This window comes from Canis lupus, chromosome 24 (genome assembly GCF_011100685.1).
Source record: "Canis lupus familiaris isolate Mischka breed German Shepherd chromosome 24, alternate assembly UU_Cfam_GSD_1.0, whole genome shotgun sequence".
Classification (NCBI taxonomy): Eukaryota; Metazoa; Chordata; class Mammalia; order Carnivora; family Canidae; genus Canis; species Canis lupus.
This window is the reverse complement of record NC_049245.1, coordinates 24,923,516-24,941,456: the sequence shown is the minus strand read 5'-3', so window position 1 is coordinate 24,941,456 and position 17,941 is coordinate 24,923,516. Positions and strand designations below refer to the sequence as shown.

Sequence of the window (17,941 nt, the reverse complement as noted above, 5' to 3'; positions counted from 1 at the left end):
TACGCAGCATACCCCAGCCCCAATGGACACTCCCTCTAAAGCCCCCCGAAGCCACCTGGGCACCCCCAGCCCCTGCATTCCCTGGATGCCACACGATGCTATAGCCTTGAACGGGGGGAGAGGGAGGGGAGAGTCAAAAACCACTCAGACACATGCAGGGATTTACCACATCTCAAGACTGGAACACGTGTTTGGGGGCGCGAGAGCTGAGGGAAAGCCCTGGCCCAGGCCCTTCCAGGCCTCGCTTGATCTTGAAGTCAAGCACCCTGAAGCCAATAAGAACATCAGAATTGCCACATGGGACAGTCCCAAGGTCCCTCCAGCCCAAGGGTCTTTCATAAGGAAATCGGAGGGGCAGTTTGGGGGAGATTTTAGTCAACCTCTGTGATACTAACCTCAAGGTTGAGGGAAATCATACAACTCTGTCACTTAATGCTATATCTTGGAGTTTATTACCTGGGATTATATGTGTAGTTAAACAAATATTTCTTTTTCTAAGATTTTCTTTTTTTAGGTAATCTCTACCCCTGGCACGGGGCTCAAACACATGGACCCCGAGATCCAGAGCTGCATGCTCTACCAACTGAGCCAGCCAAGTGCCCCTAAATAAATATTTCTTAAGGGATCCCTGGGTGGCGCAGCGGTTTAGCGCCTGCCTTTGGCCCAGGGCGCGATCCTGGAGACCCGGGATCGAATCCCACGAAGGGCTCCCGGTGCATGGAGCCTGCTTCTCCCTCTGCCTGTGTCTCTGCCTCTCTCTCTCTCTCTCTGTGACTATCATAAATAAATAAAAATTTAAAAAAAATATTTCTTAAATGAATGTTATCCAGGAGTAAATATTCTTTTTTTTTCAAAGTCTTTTTTTTTTTATTTTTTCTTAATTTTTATTTATTTATGATAGTCACACACAGAGAGAGAGAGAGAGAGAGGCAGAGACACAGGCAGAGGGAGAAGCAGGCTCCATGCACCGGGAGCCCGATGTGGGATTCGATCCCGGGTCTCCAGGATCGCGCCCTGGGCCAAAGACAGGCGCTAAACCGCTGCGCCACCCAGGGATCCCTTTTTTTTCAAAGTCTTAATAATTTTATTCTGTACCACCTCTAGGAGCCTTCATTAATTGGATGGCCATTCACTTAATGATTGTGTCTTTTGGGATCCCTGGGTGGCGCAGCGGTTTAGCGCCTGTCTTTGGCCCAGGGCACGATCCTGGAGACCCGGGATCGAATCCCACGTTGGGCTCCCGGTGCATGGAGCCTGCTTCTTCCTCTGCCTGTGTCTCCGCCTCTCTCTCTCTCTCTCTCTCTGTGACTATCATAAATAAATAAAAATTTAAAAAAAATGATTGTGTCTTTCAACAAACATTCACTGAATGTTACTCTACTGCAAATGAAGTACAAAGCACTGGAGACATAGACTCACTAAGACATAGTCTCTGTCCTTGCCTTTCCAGGACCCAGGCAACCAAAACCAAAACAAACTGCTATTTACATACACCGTCAATAGGTGGTGACACAAACCTAGCCATGGGGTATAAGCCCAAACCTGTCCAGAAATTCAATGGGGCTCTTAGCTTCTGTCCCTGCCCTTTTTACTATTATTTTTTTAAAAATTAATTTAAAAAATAAATAAATAAATAAATTTTAGGGACGCCTGGGTGGTTCAGCGGTTTGGCGCCTGCCTTTGGCCCAGGGCGTGATCCTGGAGTCCCAGGATCCAGTCCCATGTCGGGTTCCCTGAGTGGGGCCTGTTTCTCCCTCTGCCTGTGTCTCTGCTTCTCTCTCTCTCTCTGTCTCTCAAGAATAAATAAATAAAATATTTAAAAAATAAAAATAAAAAATAAATTTTATCATAATCTAAAAAAATAGGAGAACCTAACAACAACAACAAAAGCTAAATAATCAGAAACAGTGAGAGCAATGCTGTAACAAGCAGGTCAAAAGACTACACCTGGGCATAGAAATTTAACAGGCTATTGAGGTCAGAGAAGGCTTCTCAGAACCATGCCTTAATGGATAAGGTGGAGGCAGAAGGGAGGCAAGCATTCCAGGCTAAGGTCAGTATGTACCAAGGCAGAGAGGCATAGAATAGCTTGGCTGTTCTGGGAATGGGAGTAGTTTGGTGTTGAGAGACAACAGTCACAGCTAGCTCTATAAATCAACAGGAGAGAAACTGAACTGCAGAGGGCGGTGACACAGCCCCCCCTGTGGCACTGGGTTCCAGACTGGACTCCCTCTGGCACCTCTCCTTCCTCTCTGGTGGGAGAACGCTCTTCATGCCCCCTACCCCCTGCCAGCTCTATTTCCCTAAGGGAGTCAACACCCTCAGCAACCCCTTCCCAGGACCCCAACCCATCTCACTGATCCTGCAGCTCAGCCTTCTCCAGATCGCCCCGACTCTTCAGCTGTATTAGCTCCTGGCTCCTTTCATGCGCTTCCTTCTCCAGCTCCTGGGTCTTGGTCAGTAGTAGCAGCAGCTGGGTTGGCTCACTCCCATCCCGTCTCCCAGATCCATCCGACTCTCGAGACTGGGTGCCCACAGTCAAGCGCAGACAACATGTCAACAGGGACCCTGAAAGCTTCACATGTTCAGCCTTGAGCTCCGTCAGATCTCTGAGTACAAGCAAGGAAAGAGCAGACTCCAGTAGGGATGGGTGAAGGGAGCTTGGAGATCAGGCCCAGTGAACTCTGAGGAGCAGGTCTGGGGAAAATCCTTTGAATCCAATAATATCATCGCTCCCCACTCACTCTTCCATCCTCTCTACTCCCCACCCCCATTCCCAGCTTCTACAGCAGCCCATGGTCATTAAATCTAGAATCGGTAGGGGCAAACCTCCCTTCCTATCCCCACACTTACCTGTCAGTAGCTGACTTCATCTCCAGGAAGTGGCGTCGGAAGGTCACCACCTCCCGCCACAGACCAAGAAGGCGACCGTGCTCCCCTTTCAGGTAGCCCTTGAAGAACTGTGTATTCAGAAACCCTGGTCATATCAAAGGGCAGAGGACCACCTTTTGCCAGCATAGGAGTCTTGGATTCCTCCTGACAACCCGGGGGAGGGAAGAAGGGGCTTATGATGGCATATGACCTTCCTCTGAGCTGATCAGAAAAAGATAAACAGTAGCTGCCACTGCCATTATCACCAAAGACTCACAATGAGGACTAAGTGACATACCATGTAAATCACCAAGCATGGCACCTGGCACACAGCAAAGGCTCAGGAAATATTAGTTTCCTTTATTTTTTTTTTTTAATTTTTATTTATTTATGATAGTCACAGAGAGAGAGAGAGAGAGAGAGAGAGGCAGAGACACAGGCCGAGGGAGAAGCAGGCTCCATGCACCGGGAGCCCGATGTGGGATTCGATCCCGGGTCTCCAGGATCGCGCCCTGGGCCAAAGGCAGGCGCCAAACCGCTGCGCCACCCAGGGATCCCGAAATATTAGTTTCCTTTAGCTGGGATCTGAAAATCCACCCAGGTCTGTGTCTGGTCTTTCTTCCCCATTTGGTTTCAACAGCTATCTCCTTAGCATCTAGACATGCAGACCTCCAGAAGAGGGAAGTCAGCGTGCTTTCAGATCCTCCTAAAACCGAAGCTAGCCACACATGCAGGGACAGAGCTGCTCTGAGTGTCATACCACTTGCCAGCAAAACCTCAACTAGGCAGGTAAGGACAGAAGTCAGGCGAGAGCTGAAGCAGGGCAAAGCTGCCCAAAGCTGCCTGCCTGCGTGGGGAGGAGGGTCAGGGACTTTAGCAACAGCTCAGCCTCTGTGCAGGTCCTGAAGTTAACCCTTCCCAGCACCGACGAGGGCGGTGCCCAGCATGCAAGCCTCCTGTCCAGGAGTAAATATTCTTTTTTTACTGTTCCTCCCACCTCCTGCTCCATCTGCCACTGGCTCTCCTTCCTCCTGAGCTCATCCCGGGCTCGGCTCCAGTCCACTGTCAGGTTTTCCACATCTTCCCGAAGTGCTTTATTCACCATGTCAGCTTTTTCCATGTGCAGCCGAAGCTGGGTGTTCACCTCTGCTAGACTCTCACACCTGCACTGGGGAGGGGCGGGAGCAAGTGCAAAATAAAGGCTTGATCCAACCTTGGACCTCGTGGAGTAAGATGACACACACTGGAATTTTCCATCACCAGGAACTGGAGGGCTAAGGCTGAGGTCTGTGGTTTTAGCCACGTTAGCACTCAGGGCAGGGGTTTGCCCTCAGCCTTCTCAACCCACAGGCCACCACCATCACCCTGGCAGATAACTTGGGGTTCATCACCTCTGTTGTTCCTCCTCCAAACGGACCAGCAACTGTTCCAGGTCTGGCTCCTCCATGCTTTCCCATCTCTGAGGAGTCGGTCCCTTAGTCAGACAGAAACAGGCTTATTGACCTCCAAAGGGAACACCATTCAGACCAATTCCCTGATGCCCCCTTCTGCAGCCACCTGCTTTCTTTTCACGCCTCCTCTCTTGTGTCAGCAAATATGCTCTTTTCTCAATCACTACAGCCTGAAGGTAAATCCATGGCATCCCCTCCTCCCAGAGTGAACCTGTGACATCTGCTCAAACATGGCATTTGGTAGTGAAAAGAGCTTTCAGCCCAAGAAGCATGAGATACAGCTTTCACTAATGGCCTTGACTTCTACTACACTACATTTTTTACCTCAGGAAGTTTTTCAGCTTCTCTGAGCCACAAAGTCTTCACTACAAAATGAAGGAAACACCATTCCTCTAGAAAAGTTGCCTTGTGGATTGAGTGACATCATTATCTGACAATGTCTAATGGTGCCTGGCCTACATAGAATGGTGCTCACTAAGTTTTGGTTCTTTCCTTCCTGAGAGAACTTTTCTGAGGGTAATGTGAGAAGGTGGCGAGAGGGAGCTGGAACAAAGGCAATGGTTTTTTCAAAGTCAGCTCTACCCAGCCAGTGGCACAAGTAAATCCCTCTGCCACAAACAAGTTTAGGCCTGCAAAGGTCGGCATCTAAGACAGATAAACACTGACACCTTCTGGAGGAAAAATGCATTTCTTCCCTCTGATACCATATCCTTTCCAGTCTGATTAAATCTCCTGAAGCTGCATTTTGTCTTTAGAGAGCCAAGGGTTGGCGTCTGACAGGCCTGGAATAGCCAGTCCAACGAAAGTATCTGTGTGATAAAGCTCTCAGGGGCTGAAGACAGACTTCCACCGAACACCGCCTTATCAGACCACAACCTCCCTCAGTCAGCAAACAGGGCTGTCCTTACAGGTATATTCAATGAGGGCACAGAGGGAACACAGAACAGCCTCACTCACCCCAGTGGCTTCCAGCTGCTTCTCCAGCTCTTGGCACCAGGTCCGGTACTGCAACACCTGAGGCAAACAGAGCAGGATGTGGTGATGGTCATGGCTGGTATAAAAAGCCCAAACAAAAGGTCATGGAGGATTTGGGGCAAATCTGCTGTGAACAGGGTCTAGGTGGTAATAGTGGGGTAAGTCCATACATCTTATAATTTCTACTTAGTCAGTTAAACATACTCTCTGTGCCTATTGGCTTTGGAACCAGAAAACACAGGGCCAGGTCCTAGCTCTAGCCTAGGAGAACACAGACAACTAATTTAGCCCTTGTGACCATCATCTTTAAAAACGACAGGATATACATCTCATGGAGTAGTTGTGAGCATCACAGGAGAGGCTGTTTAGGGACATTCCCACCACATGGTTCTGTCTCCTAGAACCCTTATCCCACATTACACTCAGCATTCATTTGGCAGTGTTCTCTTTGCCTTCCTGCAAGGGTAGCTGCCTCACCTTGGCCTGCAGCTTCCTCACGAGGGTTGCTTGCCTCTGCTGGGCCTCCTGGGAGTTCTTCAGCTTCCGCCAGGAGGCTGCTTGGTTCTCTGCCATCTGCTGCTGTAGTGCTAGTACTTGCTCCTCCAGCACCAACTGCAGTGACTGGGGCTTCATATTGTTCAACCCAGGGCCTCGCGTCTCCATGGGAGCACCAAACAGGTAAGCTCACAATCCCTTATCTGGCCAGAGGCTGTTCACTCCTAGTAAAGTCTCTAATCATTGCTGTGCCACGTGGAGTGCCTCTTGAGCTGGGGACGAAAGCACACAGAGGAGTTGAAAAGAATGTCTAGGTGATTCAAATTTACTCACCAAATATGGGATCCCTGGGTGGCGCAGCGGTTTGGCGCCTGCCTTTGGCCCAGGGCGCGATCCTGGAGACCCGGGATCGAATCCCACATCGGGCTCCCGGTGCATGGAGCCTGCTTCTCCCTCTGCCTGTGTCTCTGCCTCTCTCTCTTTCTCTCTGTGTGACTATCATAAATAAATAAAAATTAAAAACAAAAAAAAAAACAAATTTACTCACCAAATAGTAGGTCTGGCAAAGCTGGGTTGGACAAAGTAAGTGGGTTCCTTTATTACAGGACCCATCAGAGCCTTTAAAATACTAACATGGGGGCAGCCCTGGTGGCTCAGCGGTTTAGTGCCGCCTTCAGCCCAGGGTGTGATCCTGGAGACCCGGGATCGAGTCCCGCGTCGGGCTCCCTGCATGGGGCCTGCTTCTCCCTCTGCCTGTGTCTCTGCCTCTCTCTCTCCTCTCCGTGCTTCTCATGAATGAATAAATAAAATATTTTTAAATACATAAATAAATAAATAAATAAATAAATAAATAAATAAATAAAATACTAACATGGACCCTAACCTCTAAGTGGCGTGAGAGCTAAGTATCACTTCCAAATCTATTGGGAACCATTAGACAAGCTCACAGGACCAATGTTTCCTTCTGGGACTCTGCACTAGATCAAGAGCTCCTGGTTTACCACTGCATCCCTAGTGCCTGGCAGAGAGCCTAATAAACATCTATGGGATAAATCCCTGAAGGTATTTCTAGTCTAGCAGAGGAGAAGGACACAATCACAACACAATGTGGCATATGTAATCGTAACAGAAGCAGTATAGAACAGTAAGAGAAAATAGTGGAAGGGCATTAAACCTAACCTGCTGGTCTGTGAACTGTGCAAATCATCATCATCATAATTAATCCTTGTCATAATTAATCCTGTCATAATTAATCCTTGACCTGTCTACATGTCAGTCACAGTTAACTGCTTTACCTGTACTATGTTATTTTGTCATCACAAGAATCTTGAAACCTTCCAATGCCTTTCTATCACATTTCAGTGTAGGTAATACTACAACTGTTTGTACGTGGATGAAGAAGCGGAGGCTTACAAAGGTTACACCTCAGTTAAGAAATTAGAAAGGTTAAACAAAAGTTGTCCAAATTCATACAATTGGCATTTGGTTGATTAGGGATTTGAATACAAGCAAGTTTGACTCTCTGAAAAAGAAATGGAGTAGCAGGCATTTCAGGCAGGAGATCCATTAAGAGAGAGGGGGTGGGGGATGAGCAATCAGCTTCAGCAGGATAGTAAACCTCCTCACCCAGCAGAAGCTGGGCCAAATCAGGGCAACCTGTCACCCACAGGGGCGGAGGGGAGATGGGGAGAGCAGGGACGCCAGCTTAACCAGAGACCTTGAGAGATCCCCAGGAGAGGGGAAAGCACAGTGGTCAGGAAGTTTGGAATGCCAGTTCAAGCTCTGCCTCTAATGGGTTCTGTGATCTCAGACATACCACTTCTCTTTCAGCCCCTTATCTAAATATGAGGGCTACCAGCCATGTGACCTCTGAGTTTCTGAGGCCTCTAAAACACACAATAACCTGGGAGGAGGTGGGTAGGTTAGAGTTCTCATTTAATTAACCCTGAGGCATAACCCCAAAAGGGTTAAGGAATATTTGTTTTTCCAATTACCTATCAAGAAAATAGAATATTAGATTATTATTAGATATTATTAGATTATTAGAATATTAGAGATGCCCGCTTGGTCCAGCCAGCAGCCCATCTGAAGAAAGCGGTATATAGAGCAAATGCAAATCTAACATTTCCATATACAGTGGGAGTTTCAAGGCCCCAAATCCCTTTAATGCACTAAACTGTTGATTTCCTACATCCTGGCTCAAATGCCACCCCCTATCATGTCATCCCAGATATACCCAGGAAGAGTTAATCACTTTTCTAGCTATGTATATGACATTATTACACATAAGAAATTTATATATATTTAACTGTATATATAATATATAGAGTCTAAATTACATTTGACTAAATTACATTTTATCATTATTATTTATCTATCTTCTCTACTAATCTGTAAATTCCTCAAAAGCAAAAGCTATCTAATTCATTTTGGTCATTAGTAGGTTGAAGAAATCCATGTAGGCCTCTACTCCAGGCAAGTCTAAATCCTTGGCAGAGGTTACAAGTGTGGCCTGCTGGTTCTTTTCAACCATTATGTGGCCTATATCAAGCTTTTAAGAATTCAAAGTAGGTACAAACATTTACCAGTGGGAGAATGCATGTAAAAATAAAATCTTATTTCTGAGGGTGCCTGGGTTGATGGAGCGTTCATCTGACTCAGGTTTCAGCAGAGGTCATGATCTAGGAGTCATGGGATTGAGCCCTGTGTCTGTCTCTGCACTCAGCAAGGACTCTGCTTCAGATTCTCTCCTTCTACCCTCCCACTCATGCTCAAGTGCTCTCTCTCTCTCAAATAAATAAATATATAAATCTTTAAAAAACAATTCTTATTTCTGGCTCTTTTGGAGAATCCGAGTATCTAGCAAACTGTGACCTGTATTCCTACAAGGCAACAACCAGCTGCAGTTACATGTGTCTTCCCCCTTAGACAGGACATATTCTCGTTAGTTTACCAGTCTCTACCCCCAACACACCATCCCCCAGCCCCAGCCTATTCTCTCCCTCACGCTGATAGCAGATTTTAGTTGTCATTGATCGTTGAACTTGTGCTATTGCTTTTCTTATAGGAGTTACAGAAGAAAACTCAGTTTACTAATTTACATTACCTCCTGGACAACAGAAGACAGCTGAGTTTGTAGAGCTTGAAGTAGACCATAAGGAAAATGCATCAAGTAAGAAGAGTAGAATGGCACCAACACCGCAGGCTGCCTCTTCCTAGCCTCTAACCTGAATGAGCAGTCTTCCCTCACACTCCAAAGATCTTCTTTTTCTGCTCTTCCTTTCCACCAGGGCTGTGTCAACCAGCTCACTGTGTCTCTGTTAAATGATGGCTCAGTCTCTCTCTGCTAGTAGGAGGCACAAACTTGCTGGGAAACCACTCTTGCTGCCAACACTGCCAGCAACAAGAGCAGCTCTGAGTTGCTTCAAGGTTCAAGGGACTTGATGGGCCTTTTCTCTAATCCTATTAGGGCTGCTCTGGGCTGGGCTGGGCTTTTGCATGTGCTGGGAGTCTGAGAGGCCTCTCCTCCTCCTTTGAATTCCTCCTCCCTCCTCCCCTCACCCCCTTGATATTTGGTTGAACCATAGAAAGTTGTCAATATTTGCCCATTTTTTAACCTACAAAAATGATAATGTCATATAGTTCAGCCTATATCTCTACAGGTAGCTCTGCCACAGTCCCCAGAATTCTCTTACTAAACCATCTCTTAGGATGAGGCTAAGGCTGCTCTTAACACATAGGGGTACTTCGGTGGCTCAATCAGTTAACTGTCCGACTCTTGGTTTTAGCTCAGGTCATGATCTCATGGGTCGTGAGATCAAACCCCAAGTCCTACTCCAGACTCCAAGGGGAGTCTGCTTCCTTTCTCTCTCTCACTCTCCCTCTCCCCCTACTCACATGTGCTTTCTCTCTAAAATAAATAAATCTTTTTTTAAAAAAAGAAGGCTGCTGTTAACATGTATACATTATTTGGGAAGGTGATAGTAATACTTCAGTAAATAAGTGGAATTATATCAGAATTACATAATTATTTTACTTCAACTGATAACTCAAAAATTTTAGAGCTATTTAAAAATTTAGTTGAGGGATGCCTGGGTGGCTCAGCGGTTGAGCATCTGCCTTCGGTTCAGGGCATGATCCTGGGGTCCCAGGATCGAGTTCTGCATCGGGCTCCCCGTATGGAGTCTGCTTCTCCCTCTGCATATGTCTCTGCCTATCTCTCTCTGTGTGTCTTTCATGAATAAATAAAAAATTTTAAATGTACTTTAAAAAATAATAATAAATCAAAGTTTAAAAAAATAAAAATTTAGTCCAATCCTTCCATTTTACAGATAAGGAAACTGAGGACTCCAGAAATGCAGTAACTTTATTTTTTTTATGTTTTGTTTATATGCCCCATTTACCTCAAAAAATGATTTGGAACTGTAGCAAATGTACCATATGAACATAAGATGTTACTAATAGGGGAAATGGGGTACAGGGCATATGGGAACTCTTTGTATTACGCAATTTTTCTATAAACCTAAAATTGTTCTAAAAAAATTTATCTTAAAAATGATTTGAGGGGCACCTGGGTGGCTCACCAGTTGAGCATCTGCCTTCAGTTCAGGGTGTGATCCTGTGGTCCTGGGATGGAGTCCCACATCAGGTTCCCCACAGGGAGCCTACTTCTTGCTCTGCCTAGGTCTCTGTCTCTCTCTGTGTCTCTCAAGAATAAATAAATAAAATATATTTTTTAATGATTTGGGGGATCCCTGGGTGGCTCAGCAGTTTAGCGCCTGCCTTTGGCCCAGGGTGTCATCCTGGAGTCCCGGGATCGAATCCCACGTCGGGCTCCTGGCATGGAGCCTGCTTCTCCCTCTGCCTGTGTCTCTGTTTCTCTCTCTCTCTGTATCTCTCATGAATAAATAAATAAAATCTTTTTTAAAAAAATTTGAAGTGTTTTAGGATTAAAACAAAAAAAATCCCCATAAAACTTAAATTCATTAGGGAGTGGAGGCACCTGGGTGGCTCAGCAGTTGAGCGTCTGCCTTTGGCTCAGATGGTGATCTCAGGATCCTGGGATCAAGTCCCATATCAGGCTCCTCTCAAGGAGCTTGCTTCTCCTGCCTATGTCTCTGCCTCTCTGTGTCTGTTATAAATAAATAAATAAATAAATAAATAAATAAATAAATAAATAAATAAATAAAATTTTTTTTTTCTAGAGAGGGAATGAACAGAGAAAAATTACATCAGGGATCTTTCTGAAATTGAGATTTAGTTCTGAGCTTTCTCAAGATGCAGTTCAGCACTGTTTTATTAACACTGTCAGATCTACCAGAGAACAAACTAGCAGAGTACCAAAAGACAGGCAGGTTTCAGTATCCCCCCAGACAAAGAAAAGGTCAGTAGTTGGCAAATGGTAACAGACTGGATCTCATTCACGTGAGATAATGGATGTCAGTGTGCTTTGCAAACTGCAAAGCACTGAATAGACAGGAAAAGGAAAAAGAGTCACTTCTTTTATGCATTCATCTTTTATGAATTAAATTATCCCATAAACACTCATGAATTGGAACTCCGTTCCTGGCAGTCGGTCACAGACAGGAACAAGACTGACCTCCTTTTGCTAGGAACCAGACCAGAAGGGTAGTAACCTCTGAACTGAGGGAAAGTAACAGAGAGTGATATACATTATGTTTAGTCCCCCTCACCCCAAATTCCAAAAGGGGTATTTAAATAAAGTTTAATATAGAAATGACACCACCTAGACTCGGAGGTATATATACTGCAAGGACTAGGATGGGGACTAGTATCATTAAATAGAATTTGTCACTTAAAGCAAAAAAGAAAAAATGCTTGAAAGGCACAACATTTTACTTCCTGAGCAAAGAAACTACATATATTTGTCTGCAGAAACAATTTCTGTTTCTTATTCCACACACAAAAATGTTGCATGTTTTCTGCCTCCAGTATGCCATGGCACCCGTGAAAAACCTTGTGGCAAGGGGGTGGTTAAGAAAAAAGAGGTGAGTTCTGAGGTTTACCCTTTACTTGCACCCACCCTGTAAAAGATGGAATCATGCAGGCTCCAATTTTGAGCACTTTCTTCAAGAGAGAATCAAAGTGAATGGAAAAGCTGGGAATCTCAGTGGAGGTGTGGTAACCAAGAGCAAGATTACTGTAATTTCTAAGGGGACTTTTTCCAAAAGGTATTTGAAATATCCCACCAAAAAATATTTGAAGGAGAATAATCTACATGATTGGTTGCGTTACTTCCAGATTAACCAGGAGGAGGGAGAGGAGGAAGATGAGGATTAAAACTCATTTATCTGGAATATTTTGTATGAGTTCCTGAATAAAACTTGGGAACAACAACAAAAAAATTAGTATGCAGCCCCTTCCGTAAATTTGCCAAGCGAGGTCTTTCTCTTTTCTCCTCCCACCTCTCCAGCCTCTCCTTTTAGTCTCCTTTTCTGGTTTTTCATCTTCTCCATAAGGTTGGAGGCCCTAGGGCTCAGGCTTCAGACCTCGCCTCCATCTACATTCATTTCCTGGGCAACCTCATCCAGTTTCATGACTTACAATGGCACCATGACTCCCCATGGTGCCTCCCCAGCCCACACTTCCCTCTGGAAAGTCACACTCCTAGAGTAAACCAGACACCTATTTATCTTATCCACATGGGTGTCTAACAGGCACCTCAAAGTTAACCTGTCCAAAAGTGAACTTCTGCTCCTCCAATCTTCCTCATTTCAGTAAATGGCAATTCCATCCTTCTGGCTGCTCAAGCCCAAAGCCTGGGGTCTTATGTACTCCATTCTCTCACATGCTGTAACCAATCTACTGGCAAATCCTGTTGGCTCTTCCAGATTGTATCACTTTTCAATCCCTCACCACCACCATCCTGAGGCAAGCCACTCTCTCTTGCCTGGAGTGGTGGCTTTAAGGTATACCCACGAATTCTTTGTTATTCCTTCAAGAGGCGGAGCCTAATTCTCTCTCCCGGAGTAGGAACTGGAATAAAGTTAATGAAGCTGAATAAAGTAGAAATGACTTCCAAGAAAAGGTCATAAAAGACACCACAGCCTCTCTCTCTCTTTTCACTCCCTCTACCACGTCCTAAGGACATTCAGGCAGCCCTGTGAAAAGGCCTAGCAGTAAGGAAACATCTTGGGAGCAAAGCAGCCATCAACTTGACTGCCATCTCCTGAGAGATCCTAAGCCAGAAACACTTGGCTAAGTTCCTCCTGGCCTTCTTTTTTTAAGGTTGACTTATTTATGTTGAAAAACAAAGAGTGAGCATAAGCGGGAAGGGAAGAGGGGGTAGGAGAGAGAATCCCAAACGTGGAGCCCGACATGGGACTAGATCCCACAACCTTGAGGTCACAACCTGAGCTGAAATCAAGAATCAGATGTTTAACCTGACTGTGCCTCACTCCTAGATTTTTTTTTTTTAAGATTTTATTTTTTATTTATTCAGAGAGGGAAAGACAGAGACACAGACAGAGGGAGACGCAGGCTCCATGCAGGGAGCCGGATGTGGGACTCCATCCTGGGTATCCAGGATCACACCCCAGGCTGCAGGTGGCGCTAAACCGCGCGCCACCGGGGCTGCCCTAGATTTTTTTTTTTTTTTTTTTGAAGATTTTATTTTTGAAGATTTATTTGAGAGAGAGAGCACAAGCAGCAGGGACAGGCAGAAGGAGAGGGAGAAGCAGACTCCCCACTGAGCAGTGAGCCTGATGCAGGACTCCATCCCAGGACCCTGGGATTGTGACCTGAGGCGAAAGCAGACGCTTAAGGGACTGAGCCACCCAGGTGCCACTCACCCTGCTCCTAGATTTCTAATCCACAACTGTATGAGATAATAATTGCTATTTCAAGCTGCTAAATTTGGGGATGATTTTTTTCCCCAGCAATAGAGAATACATTTAGATTACTGCAAAAGCTCCCTAGACAGCTGAGATGCTTCCACCCTTGCTTCTAAAATTTGTTCCTTCTCAACAGAGTAATCAGAGTGATCCTTTTAAAACAGTGACAGATTATGCAACTCAGAACCCTCCAATGGCTACTCAGAGTAAAAACCAAAATCATCCTCATGGCCTACAGGCTCCTAATTATTTGATCCTAGCCTCCAATCATTTTAATTCCATTTCCTACTCCTCTCCAGTCACACAGCCTTCCTTGCTGCTTGTGCTTGGGAACGCACCAAACTACCCACTCTTTTCTGGGCCTCTTCTTCCAGTTAGTTATCTTGATTCGCTTGCTCCCTTACCACCTTCAGGTCTCTGTTCAACCATCACCTTCTCAGTTAAAGTTGCTCCCTAACCACTCAATATAAAGTACCATGACCCCTCCCACACACTGGTGTTATCTGTCCCTATCTGATTATTATGTGTAATATACTTCTAAGAATACTTGCAAGAATAGTTTTATTGACTGCTATATCCCCAGCTCCTAAAACAGTGCCTGGCATATAGCAGCTACTCATTAAATATTTGAATGAATGAAAGAATATAAGGCATTAGGTAATATGATCCACATCACCAATGGTCTTACAAAATGCTGAAAGCTCTATAACCTCCTAAAAGGTAAAAAACAGATCATGTAGCTTATATAGCACTTTACTCCCAAAACAATTATTTGCAATCTTCACAAAAAAACCTTTGAGATCATTGTCTTAATTTTGCAGACAAGAAAACAGACTCAAAAAATGGAAGAGACATAAATGATTTATAGCTGAGCAAACATGTAACCCTAATCTGCTTCCAAACTCTAGGGTTAATCTATTACATTAAAGTGCCTCTTAAATCATGAAGTACAAAAAAATCACATCTCTGTGAGAGGTACTTCCTAAAGGCTGTGAAGTGATGAGGTCTAGGTCTGCAGCTCTGGCAGCAAAGGAGCAAAGAAAGGTAGAGTGTGCCTGAACAAACAGGGCTGGCAGTAGGTTCTAGCGCCGGTTTTGTCAGGAACTCTATATGTAATTTGGGAACAACAATTCTCCTTTCCAAGCCTTCTCAATCAAATGCACATCATAAGCATGTGGTTAAAGTAAAAAACAATCCAATAGACATTTATCAAACCCAAAGGCAGTTTGTGAAATTATCACATGCTCTGGGAACAGACATCCTAGAATTCACTGCCCAGCTCCACTCATTAGTTGTGGAACTCTAGGCAAAATGATCTTGTAATGCCTGTTTCTTCATGCATAAAATGTGAAGACGTAACAACCCGCTTCATGAAATTACTGTGAGGATTAAGCGGGCCTTCCCATGTAATGCATTTAGTAGCACTTGACGCTTCGTGACTGTTTAGGATATATTATTATTTATCATCATGTGCCGGACCCCGGAATAATATAGAGACGAAAAAGGCATCACGGCCCAACTGCACGGCTGTACAAGAGCCACAGGAAAAATCACTCGGTGCAACGGGTTAAAGAACCGAGCAGTGGGAGGAACGGCGCTTGCAGAAAGCGGTCGGGAAAGATTTCCAAGGAAGCGACATTTGAAGAACCAGAGTTCCCGAGCTCCCGAGCGGGGCGGCGGGTGGGACTGCGCTTTAGGACAGATCACGTGCCAAGCCCCAAGGGCAGAGGGAGCCGCAAAATTCTGGGAGCGAGACGCGCAGCAGAGCACAGCGCCTTTTCCTGATACTCCCGGACTCGGCAGCCCTGGGGTACGAGGGTCGGGAGGCTCCCTTTCTCCGCGGATTGGAGCCCAGCGTGGTGGCCGCGGCTGGACGCGGGGGCAAGCGGCGGGAATCCGAGGATGGGTCCCAGACCGCCTCTGGGCCTCGGGTTCCTCCCGGGAAACGGGAGGCCGCTGCTCCAACGGGATTCCCTAAGGCGCCCTGGGCGGGCGGGCCTCTGGGCCTTGGACCGTTAACCCGGGCACCTCCCGCCTGCCCCTGAGGCCCCACCTCACCACGCTCGACTCCCGCGATTTCCAGCGTGATCCTCGGCGCGGGAGTGGGAGACGCAGCCACTAAGGCCCGGCCGGGGGCGGGGGGCGGGGGGCGGGGGCCCAGCGCCCGCCCGCGGCCCAGGCCCCGCCCCCAGGCTCCCGCCCCGGCGGCGGCCCCGCCCCCCGAGCAGGGAGCCCTGCGGCGGATAGCGCCGCTTGAGGGGGGCCTGCCGCCATGTTGAGTACTGGCAGCCGACTTACTGGAGTGGCCCGGAAGGAACAGTGGGATTACACTAAGACACGTAAGATTCCCTGGCCAGAAACGAGGACAGCCAGGGTTGCTGGATTCGAGCAAGGGAAGTCTTGGTAACAGAAAGATCTTGCCCTCAACCATCATCCTCTGGGCTTCGAGACTACACTGCGCATGTGTGTGGGGCCTTGTTCTTCGTGCGCCTGCTCGCTGCTCCACCCACAAATCCGAATACAATTAGCAACTGCGTGAGCGGTGGGGGAACCTGCTTCTGGGTCTGGAGGAAATCTACCCGTCGACCAGTTCTAGGGTTTTCCAGCGTTCAGACCTCCAACCTCCGAGCAGCCTCAGGCCACACAACACTCCTAGCATACTTAGTGTCGTTTGGACACACGGCACTGTTTCTCACTTACGTCTTGCACCGAGTGGTCCCTGCCCGAGTGTCTTACATCCTTCCAGAGAACTGCAGTTTGTCTAATTTTCTATGTAAGCCTGACTTCCAGACGACTCTGGGACACCTGGGTGGCTCAGCGGTTTAGTGCCCGCCTTCGGCCCAGGGCGTGATCCTGGAGTCCCAGGATCGAGTCCCGCAGCTCCCTGCACGGAGCCTGCTTCTCCCTCTGCCTGTGTCTGCCTCTCTGTATATCTCATGAATAAATAAATAAAATCTTAAAAAAAAAAAAAAAAAGGACTCTCTCTTACCTCTATGACCCAGGTGTTATTTCATAGCCTTTTGATAATCTTAAACTATCAATCAAAACATTTTCTTGGAGTTGTAAATTTCATTTATCTGTCTCTTTACCACTCAGTGGTTCTAAATTTTTAGTTGGGATTAAAAAAAAAAAAAAAAAAAACCCTGGGAATTTCTTAGAAGTGTAAAGTCTTGGATTCTACTCCTAGAGAGTGGGTAAAACCAAGGGTGGAGTCCTGGAATTGGCATTTTAGCAAGTACCTTACGTGCATTGGAACATACTTGAAAAGCTTTGCATAAGACTGTGTATGTCTACGACCTAGAACAATGCCTGGTACAAGATAGGTGCTCAGTAAGTACTGAGTGAATAGAGGAGTGGTTGGATGGACAGTAGGAGTGAAACAATCTGCAGCCAAAGAACATGAGAAGCAAATACTTTGATAAGAGCTATACTGTATCTTTTCTCCTATAAGAACAAAAAAGTTCTTTTTTAAAAAAAAAAATTATTCACTTATTCACGAGACACACACAACACAGAGAGAGGCAGAGACATGTGCAGAGGGAGAAGCAGGCTCCATGCAGGAAGCCCGACATGGGACCCGAACCGGGGTCTCCAGGATCGCATCCTGGGCTGAAGGTGGCGCTAAACTGCTGAGCCAGCAGGGCTGCCCAAACAAAAAAGTTCTTAACAGTTACTTTGAGAAAAAGAGAAAGTTGGGACCCCTGGGTGGCGCAGTGGTTTGGCGCCTGCCTTTGGCCCAGGGCATGATCCTGGAGACCCGGGATCGAATCCCACATCGGGCTCCCGGTGCATGGAGCCTGCTTCTCCCTCTGCCTGTGTCTCTGCCTCTCTCTCTCTGTGACTATCATAAATAAAAATTAAAAAAAAAAAAAAAAAAAAAAAAAAAAAAAAAAGAGAAAGTGGGGGGAACGGGAGAAGGGAGAAGTCCCCAATTCAGAAAAGCAAACTAGGGAGAGAAAAAGAAACATCACAGACATGGAACAGAGAAAAAGATGCAAACCTGGAATCCAACCCAGAGAAATACTCCTGCAACAGGTACTGTCACCGTGCAAGAATGTTCACTACAACAGGATTTGGAATGGAGAGAAAAGAAAGAAACAACCTCTTTGCCTCCGGGCCTTTGCATATACTATGCCTTCCATCTAGACTGGTTTTCCCCCCATCTCTAAGCTTAACTGATATCTTCCCCTCCTTCAGGCCTCAGCTTAAATGATACTTCCTCAGCTAGGTCTTCCCTGACTATGCTATTTAAAATAATACCCTATTATTTTCTATCACAATACTCTTGTTTCTTTC

General features: G+C 46.2%; 1 protein-coding gene and 1 pseudogene across 12 annotated transcripts in view; one reads left to right on the top strand and one right to left on the bottom strand.

Annotated features, from left to right (window-relative positions):
* The window catches only part of CEP250 (centrosomal protein 250), a 50,031-nt gene extending 33,968 nt beyond the window's left edge, over positions 1 to 16,063 (bottom strand). For 8 of the 12 annotated variants that reach the window (XM_038572110.1, XM_038572116.1, XM_038572114.1 and 5 more), the window contains exons 1-7: positions 15,699 to 15,798; positions 5,775 to 6,064; positions 5,280 to 5,336; positions 4,263 to 4,345; positions 3,869 to 4,034; positions 2,854 to 2,960; positions 2,358 to 2,609 (exon numbers count right to left, since the gene is read on the bottom strand). In XM_038572110.1, coding sequence (XP_038428038.1) covers positions 2,358 to 2,609; positions 2,854 to 2,960; positions 3,869 to 4,034; positions 4,263 to 4,345; positions 5,280 to 5,336; positions 5,775 to 5,960 — 851 coding nt within the window. In that variant the 5' untranslated portion in view covers positions 5,961 to 6,064; positions 15,699 to 15,798. Of the gene's footprint in view, positions 1 to 166; positions 267 to 2,357; positions 2,610 to 2,853; positions 2,961 to 3,868; positions 4,040 to 4,262; positions 4,346 to 5,279; positions 5,337 to 5,774; positions 6,065 to 15,698; positions 15,799 to 15,943 lie in introns of those variants that run through there. The other 4 variants (XM_038572112.1, XM_038572111.1, XM_038572117.1 and 1 more) reach the window with 4 other exon arrangements.
* LOC102156233 lies at positions 11,751 to 12,092 on the top strand (annotated as a pseudogene).
* Positions 16,064 to 17,941: the final 1,878 nt, after the last annotated feature.